The sequence below is a fragment of the Alligator mississippiensis genome, chromosome 2, assembly GCF_030867095.1.
Source record: "Alligator mississippiensis isolate rAllMis1 chromosome 2, rAllMis1, whole genome shotgun sequence".
In the NCBI taxonomy this organism is placed as follows: domain Eukaryota; kingdom Metazoa; phylum Chordata; order Crocodylia; family Alligatoridae; genus Alligator; species Alligator mississippiensis.
In genome coordinates this window covers 8,061,624-8,078,989 of record NC_081825.1, presented here as the reverse complement: position 1 = coordinate 8,078,989, position 17,366 = coordinate 8,061,624, and the positions used below count along the sequence as shown (strand labels likewise).

Genomic DNA, 17,366 nt, shown 5'->3' with positions numbered 1-17,366 from the left:
CCCTGTTTTTTTTTTCCCCCTGCTGCTTTCATTTCTCTCGTTTGAGTTATGGGACAGAGGCGGGAGGAGCAGGGAGTTGTTTCACCCTGGTGTGGCGAGTTAAATTTGAATGGCTGAATGAAGTTCGGACCGTGAAAAGCATTTCTCTCCTTAGCCGTAGAAGAGGCGCATTGCCCTGCGAGCGGTAGCGCGATGTCACAATGTGTCCAGACACTGATGTGGAGGCAAGGCACTATGAGGATGGGCATTGCTCAGAAACAGGGAGCAGACATGGGAGACCGGGAAGACTTCAGTCCCGGGGCTGCCTTCGGTCCGTGGCCTTTTGCCTGACTGAGGCTGCTAACAGGGTTGACGGTTAGGGTTACGGCAGCAGAGGTTGAGGGCCGCGATGCTTGTGCTGGACCAAGACCAGCGTCCACAAGTTGTTCAATTGATTAAGTCCTTCCATGCAATATTTCCTATTTCTCTAGGAACTGGAGGATTTTCAGCATCTAATAGAGAGAACTTAGATCATCAAGCCCAGCTCCCTTAGAGACAGCCTGCAAAAACCGAGTAAGTCCAGCACCCTTTTTAATGCTTAACTGTTTACCCTTTTTTTTTTTTAAATTGAGTAATTCTGGTTAATTTGTTGCATTAGAAATGTAGGTCTCATCTAGACTGATAGACACTAGTGCAGTAGCTCTCAGCTTCGTTAAACTCAAGGCCCTGCCAGCATTTTCACTTGTTTTTTGACTATGCACAAATACTAGAGCAAAAATGCTAGGCCACATCTGGAGTCCTGTGTCCAGTTGTGGGCCCCCCACTGCGGAAAGGATGTGGGCACGTTGGAGAAGGCAACAAAAATGGTTGGGGGCTCGGGGACAGGACTGGTGAGGAGAGGCAGAGGGTCCTGAACTGATTTAGTCTGGAGAAGAGAAGACCGAGGGGGATTGAACAGCAGCCTTCACCTCCCTGCAGGGGGGCTGCAAAGAGGATGGAGCTGGGCTGGTCTCAGTGGGGGCAGATGACAGAAGGAGCAATGGGCTCAAGCTGCAGCAAGGGAAGTTGGGGTTTGATATTAGGAAAAACTTTCTCACTAGGAAGATGGTGAAGCACTGCAACAGGTTATCGAGAGAGGTTGCGGACTCTCCATCCTTGGAGGTTTTTTGAGGCCCAGCTCGACAAAGCCTTGGCTGGGATGATGTAGTTGGGGTTCATCCTGCTTTGAGCAGGGGGTTGGACCAGAAGACCCCCTTCCAACCCTTATTTGCAGAGACCTTAAAGACCACAATAGAGCAAAATGTTTTTGATCCTCTGGATTCCTAGTTGAAGTTTCTGAATTTATCTTGTGAATCCCAAGGTACGCCAATAGTGCAGAGTGCCCTTAAAAGGATCTCGCCACACCCTGGTTGAGAATCACTGCCTTACTGACTGGCGTGAAGTTGTGAGATAAAGTTGCACTCTCCTGAGCAAGGCAGGGATTTCTGTGGTGTCTTTCATTAGACCCTCTGTATAGTTAGGAGAGCAGTTGGACAAGTGCTCTTCCTCAGGTCTAAGAAAGAAGTAGACTAAGCTGAGCCAAATCGCCGAGAAATATTTCTGGCCTGTGTGTAATCTCTGAGAACAGAGTGAAAAATTATTCCTAATGCTTTCCCCACCCACCCCTCCAAATGTGACTTTACTATATATATTTTTTTTTAATTTCACTTGTTAGAAATTAGAAGAAGTCTGTGTTCATTCTTTTTTCACATTTCCTTACTGGGATGCAATGGGTGATGGAAGCAATATTTCTTTCTCAGTTGTATTGAAAGGTAAAGGTAGATGGGGAAGAAGTCGGCATGGGGAAGCTTTCAGGGTAGGTGCTTCAATGTGTGGTATATAACCCACCCCCCTGCTTATTTTAAGAGCAGAGGAGGAGACGCTACATTCCTCCAACCCCCTTCCTGAGCAAGGGGAGGAAATCTGAATTACCAGCGTTATTGCATTGACTTTCCGCAGCCAAAACTAGCAGTTATCATTAAGACCCTGCTTAACTTGATACAAGCGGGGAAACTTGGAAGAAAACTGAAACCCTCCCTGTCCGTAGCTGCGATAAGGCGTATGCACACGCTGCAGTGGCACGGCTCCAAGCAACATGTGTGGTACTTGGTTTTTTCCTGTCCTTGTATCACGGGACGGGGCACGTTTGAACTGGCACGCTGACCTCAGCCTGCAACTTCCTTTCTTTGGCCGGCGTCCCCACCTGCATGGACTCTCGTGGGGATCCAGATGCAGTACGGCTCCACCTTTACACCGTTTGGTCCCAATTAGGCTTCTTGTTAAGAGTCCCTGAATTATACTTCATCCTTTTTTCTGAGCAAAGCTACTATAGCAGACGCACATCCTTCACAGAGCTACACAGCAAGGCTATTCATTGTGCCTAGCTTAGGGACAAAAGCGTGTGTTTTACATTTCAGGTGGGAAGTTTGAGTTGGCTAATCTCCTATCGGCGTGGCAAGGCCTTGGAGAAGATTGTGCCGTAATTAAAGGCACCGGTGGGGTGCGTACGCATTTTTCGAGCCTGAAGTTATTGTGGCATTTCCACTTGGCTCGGAGGCTCTCCTGATTAGATAGCCTGGTTTCTGAGGACTTTCATCCTGCCTGGGAGGTGCCAGACATGACCGCGAGAACAGCTGGAAAACCCTGGCGTCCGTGCGAAGGGGGCCGTGCAACACTAATGCAACACGGAGGATGCTTTAAAGTAACCCAGGGAAGGGGGCAAAATGCAAGGTTGTTAATGAAGGCGAGCACACCCGGCTGGAAAGCGGCCTGCATCCCAAACGAGGCGGGCGGGCGCCGTGGAAGGGCTGTTGGATTCGAACGAAATTCCAAACCGATCTAAGAACCGCGGCCGGACCGGACCGGACCGGACCGACGACTGCCGGGGCGGAAACGAGTGGCGGTTGCCTTCGCGCTCGTGTTTTTCTTATGTGCCACGGACACTAAGCTTTATAGTAGGCTTGAGCCCCCACCTACTTCATCACTGCTACTTACAGAGACACGCGTGTGCTTTCAGACCCGGTCCCGTACCCCAAGAGCCGTCAGCATACGTGCCCCGTCGGGAACGGCGGCTCGGGGGCAAGGAGGAGTCGAGAGGCCGGTGAAATCGGCTGAGGCAGGTTTCCCACAGGTGGGTTTGGACGAGGAAAGGGCATGTGGGAAGGAAGAAGCTTTTCAAGGAGGGTGGAAATAGCTAGACACCGACCCCAAGAAGTCCCCGGGAGCCTTGAGACTGCTCTGCCAGTGTAACTACGGCGTGCTTTGTCCTGGGTTTTTCTTGCCCTCCAGCAAACGCCTCCATCTGCCTCTTTCAACACCAGTTCTCTCTTTGCCAGTTTTTGTAGCGTCGGTCGGGTCCACGCAAAGAGCCCGAGGAACTAGGGCAAAACGCTTCTGGTTCGGATACAGTTTGTAGCAGCAAAACCAGGCTTTTCCCATTCTAGCTGATTTCGGCACCGGTCCACCAAGAAGCGAGCTACACTTGTAAGAGCCCAGCTTTGGAGGGTTTACATCAGGGGCTTTTGCTGGCCGGGAAACCTTTCTCTTCCCACTCCTTGCCAATGGAGCGCCGTCCGCGGAGGTCTAGAGCAGACGCGGTCCTAGAATCGCCGACCCATTAAACTTTTCTCAATGACTTGTGCGCCTGTATGTAACACTTGGGTTTGCAGTATCAACGGTGTATGCAGGCCACGGTATTCAGGAATGAGCCCGGACCAAGAAAGCTCCTTTTAAAAACTCCCAGCCCCTCTGACATCAGCTTTTGCATTTGTAAGATCGTGATCATATCTAGTTGCTTTGTGTTGTGAAGCTTAATCGAGCCTTGCGGGGTGAGCTCACGCCCTCCTGGTTCGGGCAGGTGATTTTGTTGGAGAGCAAATCGGGTTCCTTCGCTTTCTGAGCTCTTTTAGCGCCCGGCCTTATACGTGCAAGCCGGGGCCGTACCGTGCATTTTCCCCTCCCGATTTCAGACCTCTCCGAACATTGCCCTCAGTAGTGTAACACTGCGAGCGGCAGAGTTTTTCTGGAAGCGTGAAGATGTTCATCCAGGTGTTACTTGTGATTGCATTATAGCCATAATCTTTAGATCGATTGCTTTCTATTCATTACAAGACTGCCTGGTACTGCTGCTGTCCCACGTGATGGATCACGAAGCCGCGATCGTGGGGAAGATCGCACGGTAAATCTGTTATTCCAAGCAGCTGTTCGAATGCTTGAATACGGTCCTCACTGGTGGAGGAGGGAATTTTTGATTTTGGTCACATGTTTGAATCTCAGTAAAATGACAAGCTTTTTGATGCCACTGCCTCCCACCCTCCTCCCCCTCTTCTCCAATTCTCCTTCCTCTTCGTCTCGCCCATTTAGAGAGGCATGTAGGCGACCTCACCGAGTGACCGGGGAGAGGGTTTAGAGGGGGCGTTCGTGTCGGAGCCGTCTTGAAACCAGGCGGCCTGGTGCAGACCCACGTGAACGCTCTCGTGCCCAAGTTGATCGCACTTGTAATATTGTTCTCATCTTGTCCATGGAAATCTCCTCCCCAGAGCAGGCTTGCTGTAACTGCAGCCTCGGAAACCACGCCTATAACGAAAGGAAAATGCTGTAATCAAGTAGGAACACTCCCGCCGCCCGAGCCAAGGCCAGGATCAGCCTGGGAGTTTATTTGAATGAATGGTTCTGGACAGTCATCAAGTCTTTGCAAGCTTGACGTGTTCAGAGGGGAATTTCCACTCGGAGGGGAGTTGGTCTCCAACTTCTGGAAAGGGAAAAAAACTCTTCCCAGTGCAAGCTCTTCTCGCCGTTTCTCAGTTCGTTCAGGCTCCAGGTACAGAGAGTGCCTGGCTGCAACGGCACGGTGTGAACGTGCGGCTCTGGCATTTCAAGCGCCCTCTGCAAAGGGAGAGCGTGCATCTGTCTACTACCCAGCGCTCCTTCCCTGTTTGCTCTTCCAGGTTGTCCTCTGGGTTGGTAAGCCAAAACGGTAGCTCGTGGGAGGGGGACCCCGGTAGGGGGACCAGATTGTCATACCCTGCCCTTCCTTATCTAGCAAAAAGGCAGAGGGCAATAGGATATTGCTGGGTCTGGGGGGGGATGCATATGGGGATGGGACCTTTTTACTTTCAGTTCACCCCTTCAAAAACTGGACCAGGAGAGACCGAGAATTCACACCGTCAAGGTCGAGTCTCAAATCCTCGTTTTCGGTTTTGTCTCTTTGCAGCCCATCCATGAGCTCAGATTTCCAGCACTACAGTTTCAGGATGCCGAACATCGGGTTCCAGAACCTGCCTCTCAATATATACATCGTGGTTTTCGGCACCGCCATCTTCGTCTTCATCCTCAGCTTACTCTTCTGTTGCTACTTGATCAGGTAAATGAACCGCCGTAACCCCTTACCTGAAATCATCCCGACTCTGTCCAGTCCCTACCCCGTGATGTGCTAAGTGCCTTGTGGGCATCGCTCGGGGGAGGAGGTCACCAAATACCTCAGCAAGGAGAGTTTTGTATTTCCCAGGTCCGAGCCTTTTAAATAGCGTTCAAAGAAAATCCAACTGCACATTTTCGAGAGAAAAAAGGACGTTTTGAAAGATGCAGCAAGTTTGGCTAGACTTAACAAGCATCTATTTGCTATTTGCTTGAACTGTGTTACAAATATAATGTGATATGTGCTATAATATAACAATTTCATTTATTACAAACACTACTAAAGCATCGTTTGAATTCTGCTGCCTGACTTCACAGCACTTCTTTTCGGTGAAGAATAGCCTCCTTGGGTCTTTACCATTTGAAATTATTTTAATACTCCCTTTAGGTAGCATAATTTGCTCAGTGACTTGAGTATTAGATGCATACAGTCATATTAACCAGGTTAAATCATTCCAGAAAATGTAGATTAAGAATATTTTATTTGGCACTCTGGACAGATTTTATTTAACTGTTCAGGAAAGCAAATACATTGCACTGCTTTTAAAGAAGATTGAAAAGAAGCAAAAAATGTGATTTCTTATGTGATCTACTTTAAGAAAAAAAAACCCTTGAAGTGAATGTGTTTTTGCTCGCTGCTTAACGTTTCAATGCATCTCTCTTTAATGAATAACTCCTGTACTGTGTGCTTAAGAAATGTTTGATACCTGCCTCATTTGCTCTTGTACACAAATTGCTCATTCAACAGCACAGTTTAGAGATTAATGATGCAGACTTGACTTGTTAATCTGAACAGCGATGAACACAGTCCATAAAGGTTACTCTTATGTTTGTAAGCTTGATTATTAATAGTGAGGCAGAACTGTTTCTCCCAGATAAAAACACAAAACTTTGCAGGAAATAAATACATGGGAAAGAAAAGGTTGTTCGGAGACTTTGACCTGCGACTTTCTGCGTGATTCACGGCTGTGTCTGCCTCTCCGCAGTGGTCAGGAACAAAGAATTTCATTATGCGAGTTTCAATTTATTGGCAAGAATTGTACTTCGCCCCATGCATTGCTTAGTTATCTTCCTAACCTCCTGCTGAAGACCTCCAGATACACAACTGTTCTGCATAAAAGCCTTTCCTACGTTACCCCTTTCTAACATCTCTTACATTTTTGAAATACAGTTAACAGAGATTTGGGACCATTCTGTTATGTTTTCCCTCTCCCTCGCCGCAAGACATCCATGCATTCTCCCTGCCTCCGTTTCTAAAGCACAGACAGTCTCTGTGTCTCTTGCCCAGGGTCACGCAGCAAGGAGCACTCTTCATTTCCTCTCGACCTTGTGTTTTAAATAGCAGTCTCGGTGGCATGGGCAAGATCAACAGCATTCAACGCCCAGCATAGGAAAGCCTGCTGGTTGTGCTGTTCCAGCAAGCATGAAACGCTCTTCGTTCCAGTGAGCGCTGGAGCTCTGTCGACACTGTTCGCACCAGCTGGAGAGCAGCAAAAAGGGGTTGCTGTACTGAAGTTAACACTTCCATAGTGTGCGATGCACTCTTAGTTTGTAACGCTAGAGTACAAGCGCTCCAAGCATCTACTGAGCTCTGTCACCCCTGCCTTAAGCAAAGCAAAGCCTTAGCAAATTTGCAGGTGACCAGAAGATTGGCAGACGTGGTAAATGATGGTGAGGACCAGGCAGTCCTACAAAGTAGTCTAGTAAACTACTGCATTCTGATGTAACCAATGCAAGAGACAAAAATGGAAGCCACCGCTGCAGGAGCAGGGCAGGAGTCTTGATCCTGGAAAACAGTGAGACTGATCAGTTGTAGGGGTCGCAGCGGACAAGCTGTACGTAAGCTCCCAAGACTATCCTGGGCCATAAAGGGCCTATAAGATCTTTGAAGGTTTTAGCAGGGGAGCAGGAGCAGGGACGTGATTCTTACCTCTGTGCGGGGCCTTGGTAAGACCAGTAATGGGATCCTGCATCCAGTTCTGGCGTCCACATTTTAAGAAAGATGGGGAACATTTGGAAGGGAGGCGGAAAAGAGCTGCAGAAACGGCTAGAAGTCTGAGAGAGCTGCATTATAGTGAACAGCCTTAACCTTGAATGATCTTAGCTGATTAAAATAGATCGCGAGGTGGCTAAATTATAGATGAAGCACCGTCACAAGGAGAAAACACTGGGTATGAATGCATTCTTAGTCCAGCAGAAGAAATAACAAGGACCACGGACTAGAAGCTGAAGCCAGGTGCCTTCAACTTTAAAATCACCAGTGAGGGTACTTTTACCGCTGGAATAAATTCTGAAGAAATGGAGGAGTCTCTAGAGGTCTTTTGATATCCTACAATTAAGATCGAATGATTTTCTGGAAGCAAAGACAAAGACATCAGGCGCAGGACAGGAGTCACTGGGAGAAATAGCTGGAGATCCTGCATATTACAGGCCATTGTAAGGGATCTGCTGGCCTGAGACCCGCTGGATGTGGCCCTGATAGACTGGGGTCTGACTCGCACCAGAACAGACAGAGGCGCAGCCATTTACATGCTAGGCTTCAATGGCAGTTAAGTCCAATTAGCCTTGATTGTTCTGAGACAAAGTATTAATTCAAATATTGCACCGGTACTTAATGCAGGACATTGATCTTGGTGGTCTGTAAGGTCCAGATTTGGGGTGGCACAAAACGCCCCGATGCGAATCAAACCAGTTGTCTCCTTTTACCCGGAGTCTCTAAGAAGCCTCTCCTCTTTCCGAAACTACGGCTCCATCTGTTGTTCGCAAAATGGATGCAAGCCTGAGAAACCTTCTCTTGTTGGAGCAGTGTATTTTAACTCAGGTTTTGTATGTGATGCGATTCTGCAGCCACGCAGATGGCCACCTGACTGGCCTGGGCTGCACGATGGTCCTCCCAGATCTCAGCTCGAGTCTAAACTAGAAACTCAATCTCCAGTCTGCATGCACGTAAAGATCGCCTGCAAAATGACCCGAGCGCGGCGGCGTCTCGAGAACAGAGCATTTGCAAGCAGCTCCTGAGAGAGATGTGCGCTGTCCCTTCATCCCAACAGCACTCGAACTCAGATGTAATTCCTTAGACTGGGAATAGCTAACACAACGGCATTTAGCAACACGTCAAGTTAATGTGCTTGTTATCCATCACCGTCAAATGCTGTCGCAGTAGGATGCAGCGCAGTGGGGCAGCGAGGGGCTGTAAAGGTTTGCAGGGATGGGGAATAAGGAATTCCTGCTCCATAAATGTCTCCTTCCTCCTCTGCAGCTGCCTCAGAAATATTAGCCACGTTTGCCCGTGCTCAAAAGATGCATCTCTCCCACCAAGCCAGAAGCCTGTACTGCCTCCTCCTACACCATCTTCAGGTCCATGTATGACCTTACCCAGCTGCCGTCATCTCCTGTTTTCCCCAACCCGTTCTGGGCTGAAGTGTATTACAAAATGACACCTGGGTGCAATATAAAATAACTGAATTGTTAAATCCACGCTTGCAGCCAATGCAACGTCGACTGGCCCAGATTGGGGCAGAGCCAGTCTTGAGCAGCGAGTGCGGGGAAAGCTCGCGTGGGCAGAACCGCACCGTGCTCGGGGTCCCCCGCCTGCACGAGGTCTTGCTTGTCCAGCACGATCCCTTGGGCCAGAACAGGACTTTCTTCAGAGGCTGATGCAAAGTGTCCCATTATCTAACTCTCCGCTGTCTTTGGGGCCCCGCACAGCTGCAAATACTTTGCGACTAACAATTGGAGCTCGTGACGCACATTTGCTTGGCTCTCGTTTCTCATATTCCGGTCCTTACTGGAGCATCGTGCTGCTTCTGAGCATTGCTGGTTTTGGAGGCAGTAAAGCATTATCTTGTGTAACTCGCTGGACTAATATGTTCAAGTGAAGCTGTTGGAGAGAGAAAGGAGTAAAAACTAAAATATGTCGGAGGTGGCACTGGCTGTTCCTACATCTGGATTGGGGGTTACTGGGTTACAAATGGGGCTGCCTGGGGATACTGCTATAAGTAGCCTGCATTTTCCAAGAGTTTCATTAGTTCAGTTATTTCTCACTCCTAACACGCCCCAGTTTGCTCCACAGGAGCCAAAAGGCTTGCACTCAGACAGGTCCAAAAACAAAGTATAGCGAGTTAGGCATTGAATTTCTCTAGAAGACAAAAGGGGAGGGGGAGGATTGCAGAAAGGGCTGCAATTAAATGTGATGCTCTTTCACTTTTAAAAGGCATCAAAATCCAGAGCACTAAATTCCACCCTCAGAGCTGAGGCTGCCTATTTTATCCAGCCATTCTGGGGGGAGCTAATTTTCAACCTTGGGGGAAAAAAAAAAAGAAATTAAATTTTGCAGCCACCGCTATTGATGTCTTATCTCTGCTTTAACTTTCAAGGAAAATGTAATTAAAGTAATATTTTACTTCATTCAATGCCATAAAATGCAACTCAGAAGCATACTAAAATTCACAGCATTAGATTCCCTTAAATATTTCAAAGGGGCACTTGTGGTTATTTAAAATAAATGTTTCAGCCTTCCTCCATAATTAGACTTTCCTCCTGTTGGTAGTAGGCTCATTACTGTGGCTGTCACCTTTTGCTGAAATGTGTCATAAAATGGTAATGGTAACGTGGGGCACCTCTGCCCTAAAAACAGCTGTTCAAAGCACTGTTTATTCCCTGCAAATTTGAAACATGCTCAGATTTAACAAGTCATTCATTGTCAGTTTTGGAAAGCTAAAGATGCAGTATCTCTCTGCTTTGTATTGTACAGACAGGCTACCATATTTCTTTGCATACAACACGCCACAGAATTTAACACACACCTAGATTTTGAAAGGCAATGCAGGAAAAAGAAGATTTGTCTAAAGTCGTGGCTGCTTAGAATGGGCAGAGCCTAGTTTTCAGCGGACTCGCCCTCCCTTTTCTGCATAGCCAAAGCTGAAAGAGGAGGGGAGAGACCAGGAGCAGCTAGCAGACAGCAAAAATGCTCGAAGAAAGTGGAACATCAAAACCAGTATAAGGGGTGTAGGTTGCAGGACCGTGTTGATCTGAGGACACAGGCAGACGAGGGTAAATTGGGTAAATCCGATATTTCTTATTAGACCAACTCAAATAGTTGGAAAAATTCTTCTTAGCAAGCTTTCGGCCACAAACACCCTTCGTCAGGCTAAGGAGGCGTCTAGGGTGTTTGTGCCCAAAAGCTTGCTAAGAAAAGCCAGCATAAAGAAGAGGTGATAATGTAACACCCATGGAGGGACGAACAATGCACTGTTAAATCACTTGACTCCCTCAGCTGTCTGAATAGTAATGCAACAGCTGCTACTCTCCTAGTCAGAAAGCCGGCTTCCCTGCTTAAGCTCTCCCCAGTTGTAGCGGTGTAACGGCAGGAGGGGAAGATGCACATTGTATGCAAGAAACTATGGTATTTCACTTACGACCGGAAAAATGTCTTCACCCCTGTAACACTTGGGCAGTGACCTTGGCTTCCTTCTTGCACAATGACTGTTCTTTGGTCCTGCACCGCCGAGCCAGGCATTTCTGGATGCGAGAATCGTGCAGTCAGCCCCCGGGACCTTTTTATGCATGTTTATCTTTGCTTCTTCTTGATTGCAGAACAGTTTCTCACCCAACCCCACGGAGCAGAGTTAGGAATCAAGAAGGCGTCGCGTTTGGTTTGTGGAGAGCTGCCTTTTTAATTAAAGACCACACACTTTGAGTAGCTCTGCGCAGTTGATTAGGCCAGTCCTTTAATTAATTCTGTTTAGACTATCCCGTGCCTCAAGTGCAGCATGGTAGTTGTGTAGGCTGTGGCATAGGCAGCCTACCACTGAACCTGCAAGACCAAGACAGGTGAGTACAAGATTTGCTGGGAAGAAGCAGCCATGGGGCTCTCAGTTCAGGAACCGGTGCAACAAGGAAACGAGCAAATAACTGTAATCAATAGAGGCTAAAAGCAACCTGGGCTGGGGAGTCATTTTTAATAAAGAAGTGTTGCAGGAGGACATTTGGCCGCCCTGCTATTGCGGGCGGTAAATAGTAGAGCCATTGAGAACGTCAAGTCAGAGATACTGCATCTTTAACCGCTACCCTTTTGCAAAATGTGAGACTTTGATGAGGTTTTTTCTTCTAGACTGTGCTGCCTGTTTTACAGATTTCTATCTATGAACTCGGCGAGGTTATGTGTACTAATAACGGAGGTAATTCTACAAAACGTTCTTTCCTCTGAATGTTGTTACTTTTAGTCGCTTGCTCACCTCGTTACCGAAATGCTTCTAATGGTAGCTGCAACTCGAGAGAGTAACATTTCCCCAGAGAGATGCAGTATTCCCTTTTAAAAGAGAGAAGCTGTTGTGGAAGGGGCACAAAGTGGGTGCAGTCAAGCTGCCAGGAGGGATTGATTCGTTTTGTGCTCCCAGTCTCGCCAGGCTGAAACTGGACGGACATCTCTATCCAGCTATGTGCGATCTCTTCTCTAATGATACCATCTGTCAGCGCTCGCGTCTGCATCCCAGGCTCCTGGCCCAAGACGAATGCCCTTCTCCCATGCTTGTAAGGGCTCTGGTGTGGAGGGGAGGATGGCATTGTGCCTTGGTCTTGGGTTTGGTTGTAATTTTGCCCTTCCCCGTTTGCTCCAGCACATGCCTCGTTGCAGTAGCCCTAAAGACTTTCCTCCCCCTCCCCTGGCAGACGATCCTGCCGTACCTGTGATAGCTCGACGCCTGAGTGAGTGCTTGGTGTCTGCTCTGTGCCTTGGGACCTCTGAGCCAGCCCAAGTAAAGGGGCCTCTGCCGCTTCATCATTTTCCCCAAAGCATTTGGAAAGCAGCCGTGTGGTTTTTCCCTCGTGCTCACAAAGAGCTCGCACTTGGAGTTGGCCTCCAGGGGAGAACCCGGGTCTGTGTCCCAGTAGGAAAGCCAAGGTTTCCCTGGAGAACTTGTTTCCTTTCGGGTCTCCCTACAGACGACCAGTCTTACCCTGGTTTTCAGTGTCTGTGTGACCTACACCCGTCTGTGTTGCACCTGCCATCACAGGGAAATAGCTTACTTCCCATGCATGTGGGTGGCGTTGGCTTTACAGGTCCCGCCTATTGCAGTTTGACTTTCTTCTGGGGCATGCCCCGAGTGAGAGTGCTCACAGATGGTATCATTGGAGAACAGCGCTGTCCTGTCATTCGTAACTCTGATCGAGAGCCAAGCTCCTCATTGTTGGAGCCAAGTACAGTTTTGCCCCCTTGACTCTTTTGCTTCCTTGGGATCTTTTGCTTGGAAGTGATGGGAAAGTCCTGGGGAGAGTAAGTCAGGCTCAGGGGTCGGTGGATGGCAGGCCTGGTTCATGCTGGGCCAGGCTAATGTTGTACGTGAGGACCAAAAAACCCACCTCTGCCCGTTCTGTCCTCAGACTAGCAGGGAGCTGAGAAACGGGATGGAGCATCCCATTGCCATCTTCCCAAAGCAGAATGACAGGGCAGCGACCGTCCCACCTTCAAATTGTTAGGGAGCCTGAAATGGATGATTTGGCTCAGAAGAAGCAGCTGTGTCCATCTGGCCTGTATGTGCACGCGTCCTAGTCGCGTGCTAAAAGCCGTGGGCCAGTTTCTTAACCTTCATAACCTTCCTCTTTGGATTTATGCACAAATTACTAACCGTCATAACTTACACGAGAGGCTGTTTCTGGCTGTGAAAGAACAAGCGGTGTCACCTGAAAGTTGATATCTGTAAAATGCCGTCCACCTTCGAGTGACCCACGTAAGTGCTACCGCTTACTGTGAAGGTGAGCAAAGTGGGCTGGCGATAACCCTTCACTTACAAATAGAATTGCAGTCCAGCCTGCGACGGCTGCTGGCACCTGGCCCTGTCTTCAAGGTCCATGTTCTTAATGGAAATCGTGACATGAGACCAACTGGACCCACCCTTCTGTACTCCTAAAGGGAATAAGACATTGTGCCTGCCCTTCCCCAACTCAGGCTATTGTACACAAAGGCTGCTATTAAGAGTTAGAATCACAGACTCGCAAACAAGGAGGGCTGGAAGGGACCTCAGGAGGTCACATCTAGTCCAACCCCCTGCTCCAAGCAGGACCAGCCCCAACTCCATCATCCCAGCCAAGGCTTTGTCTAGCTGGGTCTTCAAAACCTCCAAGGATGGAGAGTCCACCACCTCTCTGGGTAACTTGTTCCAGTGTTTCACCACCCTCCTAGTGAGTGGTTTTCCTAATATCCAACCTCAACTTTCCTTGCTGCAACTTGAGCCCATTGCTCCTTGTGCTGCCATCTGCCCCCACTGAGGACAGCTCAGCTCCATCCTCTTTGCAGCCCCCCTGCAGGGAGGTGAAGGCTGCTATTCAATCCCCCTCGCTCTTCTCTTCTGCAGACTCAATCAGCCCATTTCCCTCAGCCTCTCCTCACCAGTCATGTGCCCCAGCACCTGAAAACCATTTTCATTGCCCTCCACTGGACTGTCTCCAACTTGTCCACATCCTTTCTGTAGTGGGGGCCCCACAACTGGACACAGGACTCCAGATGTGGCCTCCCCAGTGCTGAATAGAGGGGAAGAGTCACTGCCCTCGACCTGCTGGCAATGCTCCTACCAATGCAGTCCAGGATGCCGTTAGCCTTCTTGGCACCAAGGGCACACAGCTGGCTCATATTCAGCTTCTTGTCCACTGTCCCCCCAGGTCCTTTTCTGCAGAGCTGCTGCCCAGGCAGTCACCCCCAGCCTGTCCCGGTGCAGGGGATTGCTCCCTCCTAAGCGCAGGACTTTGCACTTGTCCTTGTTGAACCTCATGAGGTTTTGTTTGGCCCAATCCTCCAATTTGTCTAAGTCACTCTGAATCCTAGCCCTACCCTCCAGCTTATGTACTATACCCCCCAGCTTGGTGTCATGCAAACTTGCTGAGGGTGCACTGCATCCCATCTTCCAGGTCACTGATGAACATATTGAACAAAACCAGCCCCAGGACCAACCCCTGGGGCACTCCACCTGATGCCAGCTGCCAACTAGACATCGAACCATTGATTACTACCGTCTGAGCCTGATGCTCCAGCCAGTTTTTTGTCCCCCTTACAGGGCATTCATCCAGCCCATACTTGCTTAGCTTGCCTGCAAAAACATTGTGGGAGACGGTATCAAAAGCCTTGCTAAAATCAAGGTCCCCCACATCCACAGATTTCCCTGCATCCACAGAGCCAGTCATCTCATCACAGTAGGCAATCAGGTTGTTGCCCTTGGCGAATCCCTGCTGACTGTTCCTGATCACCTTCTTTTTTTGCAAGATCAGCTGATGGTCTGTGAAATGAGCTAATGTTAAAGGCATACGATGTACATTCATTGCAATTTTTGCCAAGCATACTGATGCAATGAACTTTTTTTATTATGATTATTGATCCTAAGTGACGGCCGGGGCCTTTGTTTCGTTCCAGATGCCACAAATGTGGCTTCCATTTGTGGCACTCTTTAACTTCTCTTTCTATTCACAAATTCCCTTCTCCCTACCATCCCCAGCTAGCATTTCTTGCTGCACAGGCATTTTTTCATGTTGATTCATCCATTCAGTCTCCACCTCTTGACTCAGTCCCAGAAAATGATGTATGCAGAAAGCAAAAATGTACTCTCCTAGCACTTTTTGAAAACTTGAGCAGTGTTTAAATATTCCCTCCTCTTGAGCATGCTGGGTGCCTATACATGACTTAGCATCCTGACCCTTATCTCATCTAACACTGACCTTATACCAGATCTGAATGTGTTCCCATGGGGGAAGGCCCGGTTCAGTGCAGCAGAGATGAGACTCATGCTGATAACTCGGAGCTCGTTAGAGTCCGACTCCACGGATTAAACATAAGCAACAAAAAACCAGATCATTTGTCTAGCAACCGCAATCACTTCATCTTCTGACGAATTAAGTAAATGTAAATGAAACTTCAGTTTCCTGTCATTTTTGGCAGCTGACTTATTTTTTTTTATTATTATTATTATATTCAGTTGCCTCTAATTGTACATCAAAGCTACAAAATCCCACACTGTTTCCCTTCCAGAGCATGTTTACTTTTCTCTTTAAAAGGGATACTTATCATTTGTTTTTCGGGGAGGAATTTTTTTTTTTTTTTTTTTTTTTAAATAGACAAACCACTTGCTTTGAGCACTTCTTGATGTTTGATGTCAGAAAACTACCTTGCCAGTATTAGATATCAAAAATGCAGCACGCAGTTGGCTTGAGGACAGGTTTTAATTTACTGGTGCAGTGCAGTGGCCCAAAGGCAGAGGGAGGGGGTTTCCTTTTTATTCGGTTTCCTCCCCGAATTTGTTACATTCGGGACAGAGGTGCCTTTCTTCCCCGTGTTCTCCTGGCTGAGAGCCTGGGGTTAATTATCAGGTTGGATATTGGAAAGCCCCTTCTAACCAGAGCAGATTACCTAGGGAAGATGTAAAATTGTGCATTGCTGAAAGTGTTTAAGGGCAGGTCAAATGAAGACTTGGCTGGGCTGGTTTATGATCCGGCCTTGAGCCGAGGGTTGGACTAGCTGATCTCCTGCGGGCCCATCCAGCCCTGTTTGCTGCGGTTCTGTGATTTCCCATCACCATTAAAAAGAAAAAAGATGCAATGCCCCCCCCTATCCGGTATGAATCCTAGCAGCAGATGTGATAGGACAACATGCCTGTTCATTAGTTGCTAATTCTCTCCATTTATTCAGGTCAAGGGTTTGCTGAGCATCTGTTTAACAGCTCAGATCATGCCTGCACAGCAAACTGGACTATTCAGAAAAGGTAGATTATAGAAGGTCACCTTCAGTGGGTTGGCATGTGCATCTCCAGTTATAATTTATATTAAATAGTATCTAAACTAATTCACTGGGACGTGGATACTGCATCGCTGTGTGCCTGTTCTGCATTTTCCAATCGACAACAATCTGTTATTTGAAAAACCAAGGGGACAGGCAAGTTTTTGTTGTCTCATCTAGGTATCATGCTAATCCTGGTCGTCTTTGGTCCATCTTACTCATACTCATTCTTTTCTCTCTTGATTTCTAGGCTCAGACATCAGGCACACAAAGAGCTTTATGCCTACAAACAGGTGAGATAAGTAGTCATCTGCTGGGTGTTTCCCCTGGGTTTGCAGATCAGTCTGAACAGAAACCATTCATTTGTTGTAGCGATCATCACTTTAGGTGACGATCCAGAGTTTGCCATGTCTTACTACTTTCAATGTAAGCCTGTATGACCTGTGCTTAACTTTACTCATGTGAGTGCTTTCATTGAAGTCGGTGAGTCCCAGGTACATGGGTGTTGCAGAATTGAGATCTCATTTTTATGCCCATATGTGTTGTCAGTCGTTTCACAATGACCTTGGATATTTTTTTTTTTTTTTTTGATCGTTATACCATGTATAGCAAATGCTTTGTCGTCATGACAGTAAAGGATGAAGATGGCTCAGCAGACAAAATAGTCATGCTTTATAGGAAGCTAATTTAAAAAAAAAACCTGTATTGAAGAGGAGCCACCCAATGTCTAAACGTTTGATTGAACCCAAGAGGTAGCCCAGGTCAAACAGCATAGTGCCGAATTACAGAAAACAAAACCCAAGAAAGTCTTAAACAAGATTTTCTGCCCCCTTTGCTTACTGAGAGTTAAGTTACCGCATAACTTTCTCGAGCGGTATTTAATGTGTTCATTAAAATCTTGTATTTGCCCCGATGATTACCTCTCTCAAGAGCAGGAATTGCCTGTTGATGGACTAACTGTCTGTGACGGGAGGTCGCACTGGGGGAACGGGAAGCCTGGGCATATTTTCTTGCTCGAGTTTGAGCCTGGGCCAGTCGCCGTCAGACGGGACTTGGCTTCAGTGGCAGGAGATGTCCCAGCAACGTGGCCTGTGGTTCTCACCATCTTCACGACGAGGAGGAACAGTGCCTCCCCTACAGCAGCCAGAAAAAGGGCTGACCTACCAGATCTAAGTTA

At 47.9% G+C, this 17,366-nt stretch overlaps 1 protein-coding gene across 3 annotated transcripts in view; it reads left to right on the top strand.

Moving 5' to 3' along the window:
* The window catches only part of RNF24 (ring finger protein 24), a 58,518-nt gene that overhangs the window by 24,299 nt on the left and 16,853 nt on the right, over window positions 1–17,366 (top strand). Inside the window, exons 2-4 of one of the 3 annotated variants that reach the window (XM_006269810.4) lie at window positions 471–552; window positions 5,231–5,380; window positions 16,440–16,482. In XM_006269810.4, coding sequence (XP_006269872.1) covers window positions 5,238–5,380; window positions 16,440–16,482 — 186 coding nt within the window. In that variant the 5' untranslated portion in view covers window positions 471–552; window positions 5,231–5,237. Of the gene's footprint in view, window positions 1–470; window positions 553–4,771; window positions 4,981–5,230; window positions 5,381–16,439; window positions 16,483–17,366 lie in introns of those variants that run through there. The other 2 variants (XM_014597127.3, XM_019495644.2) reach the window with 2 other exon arrangements.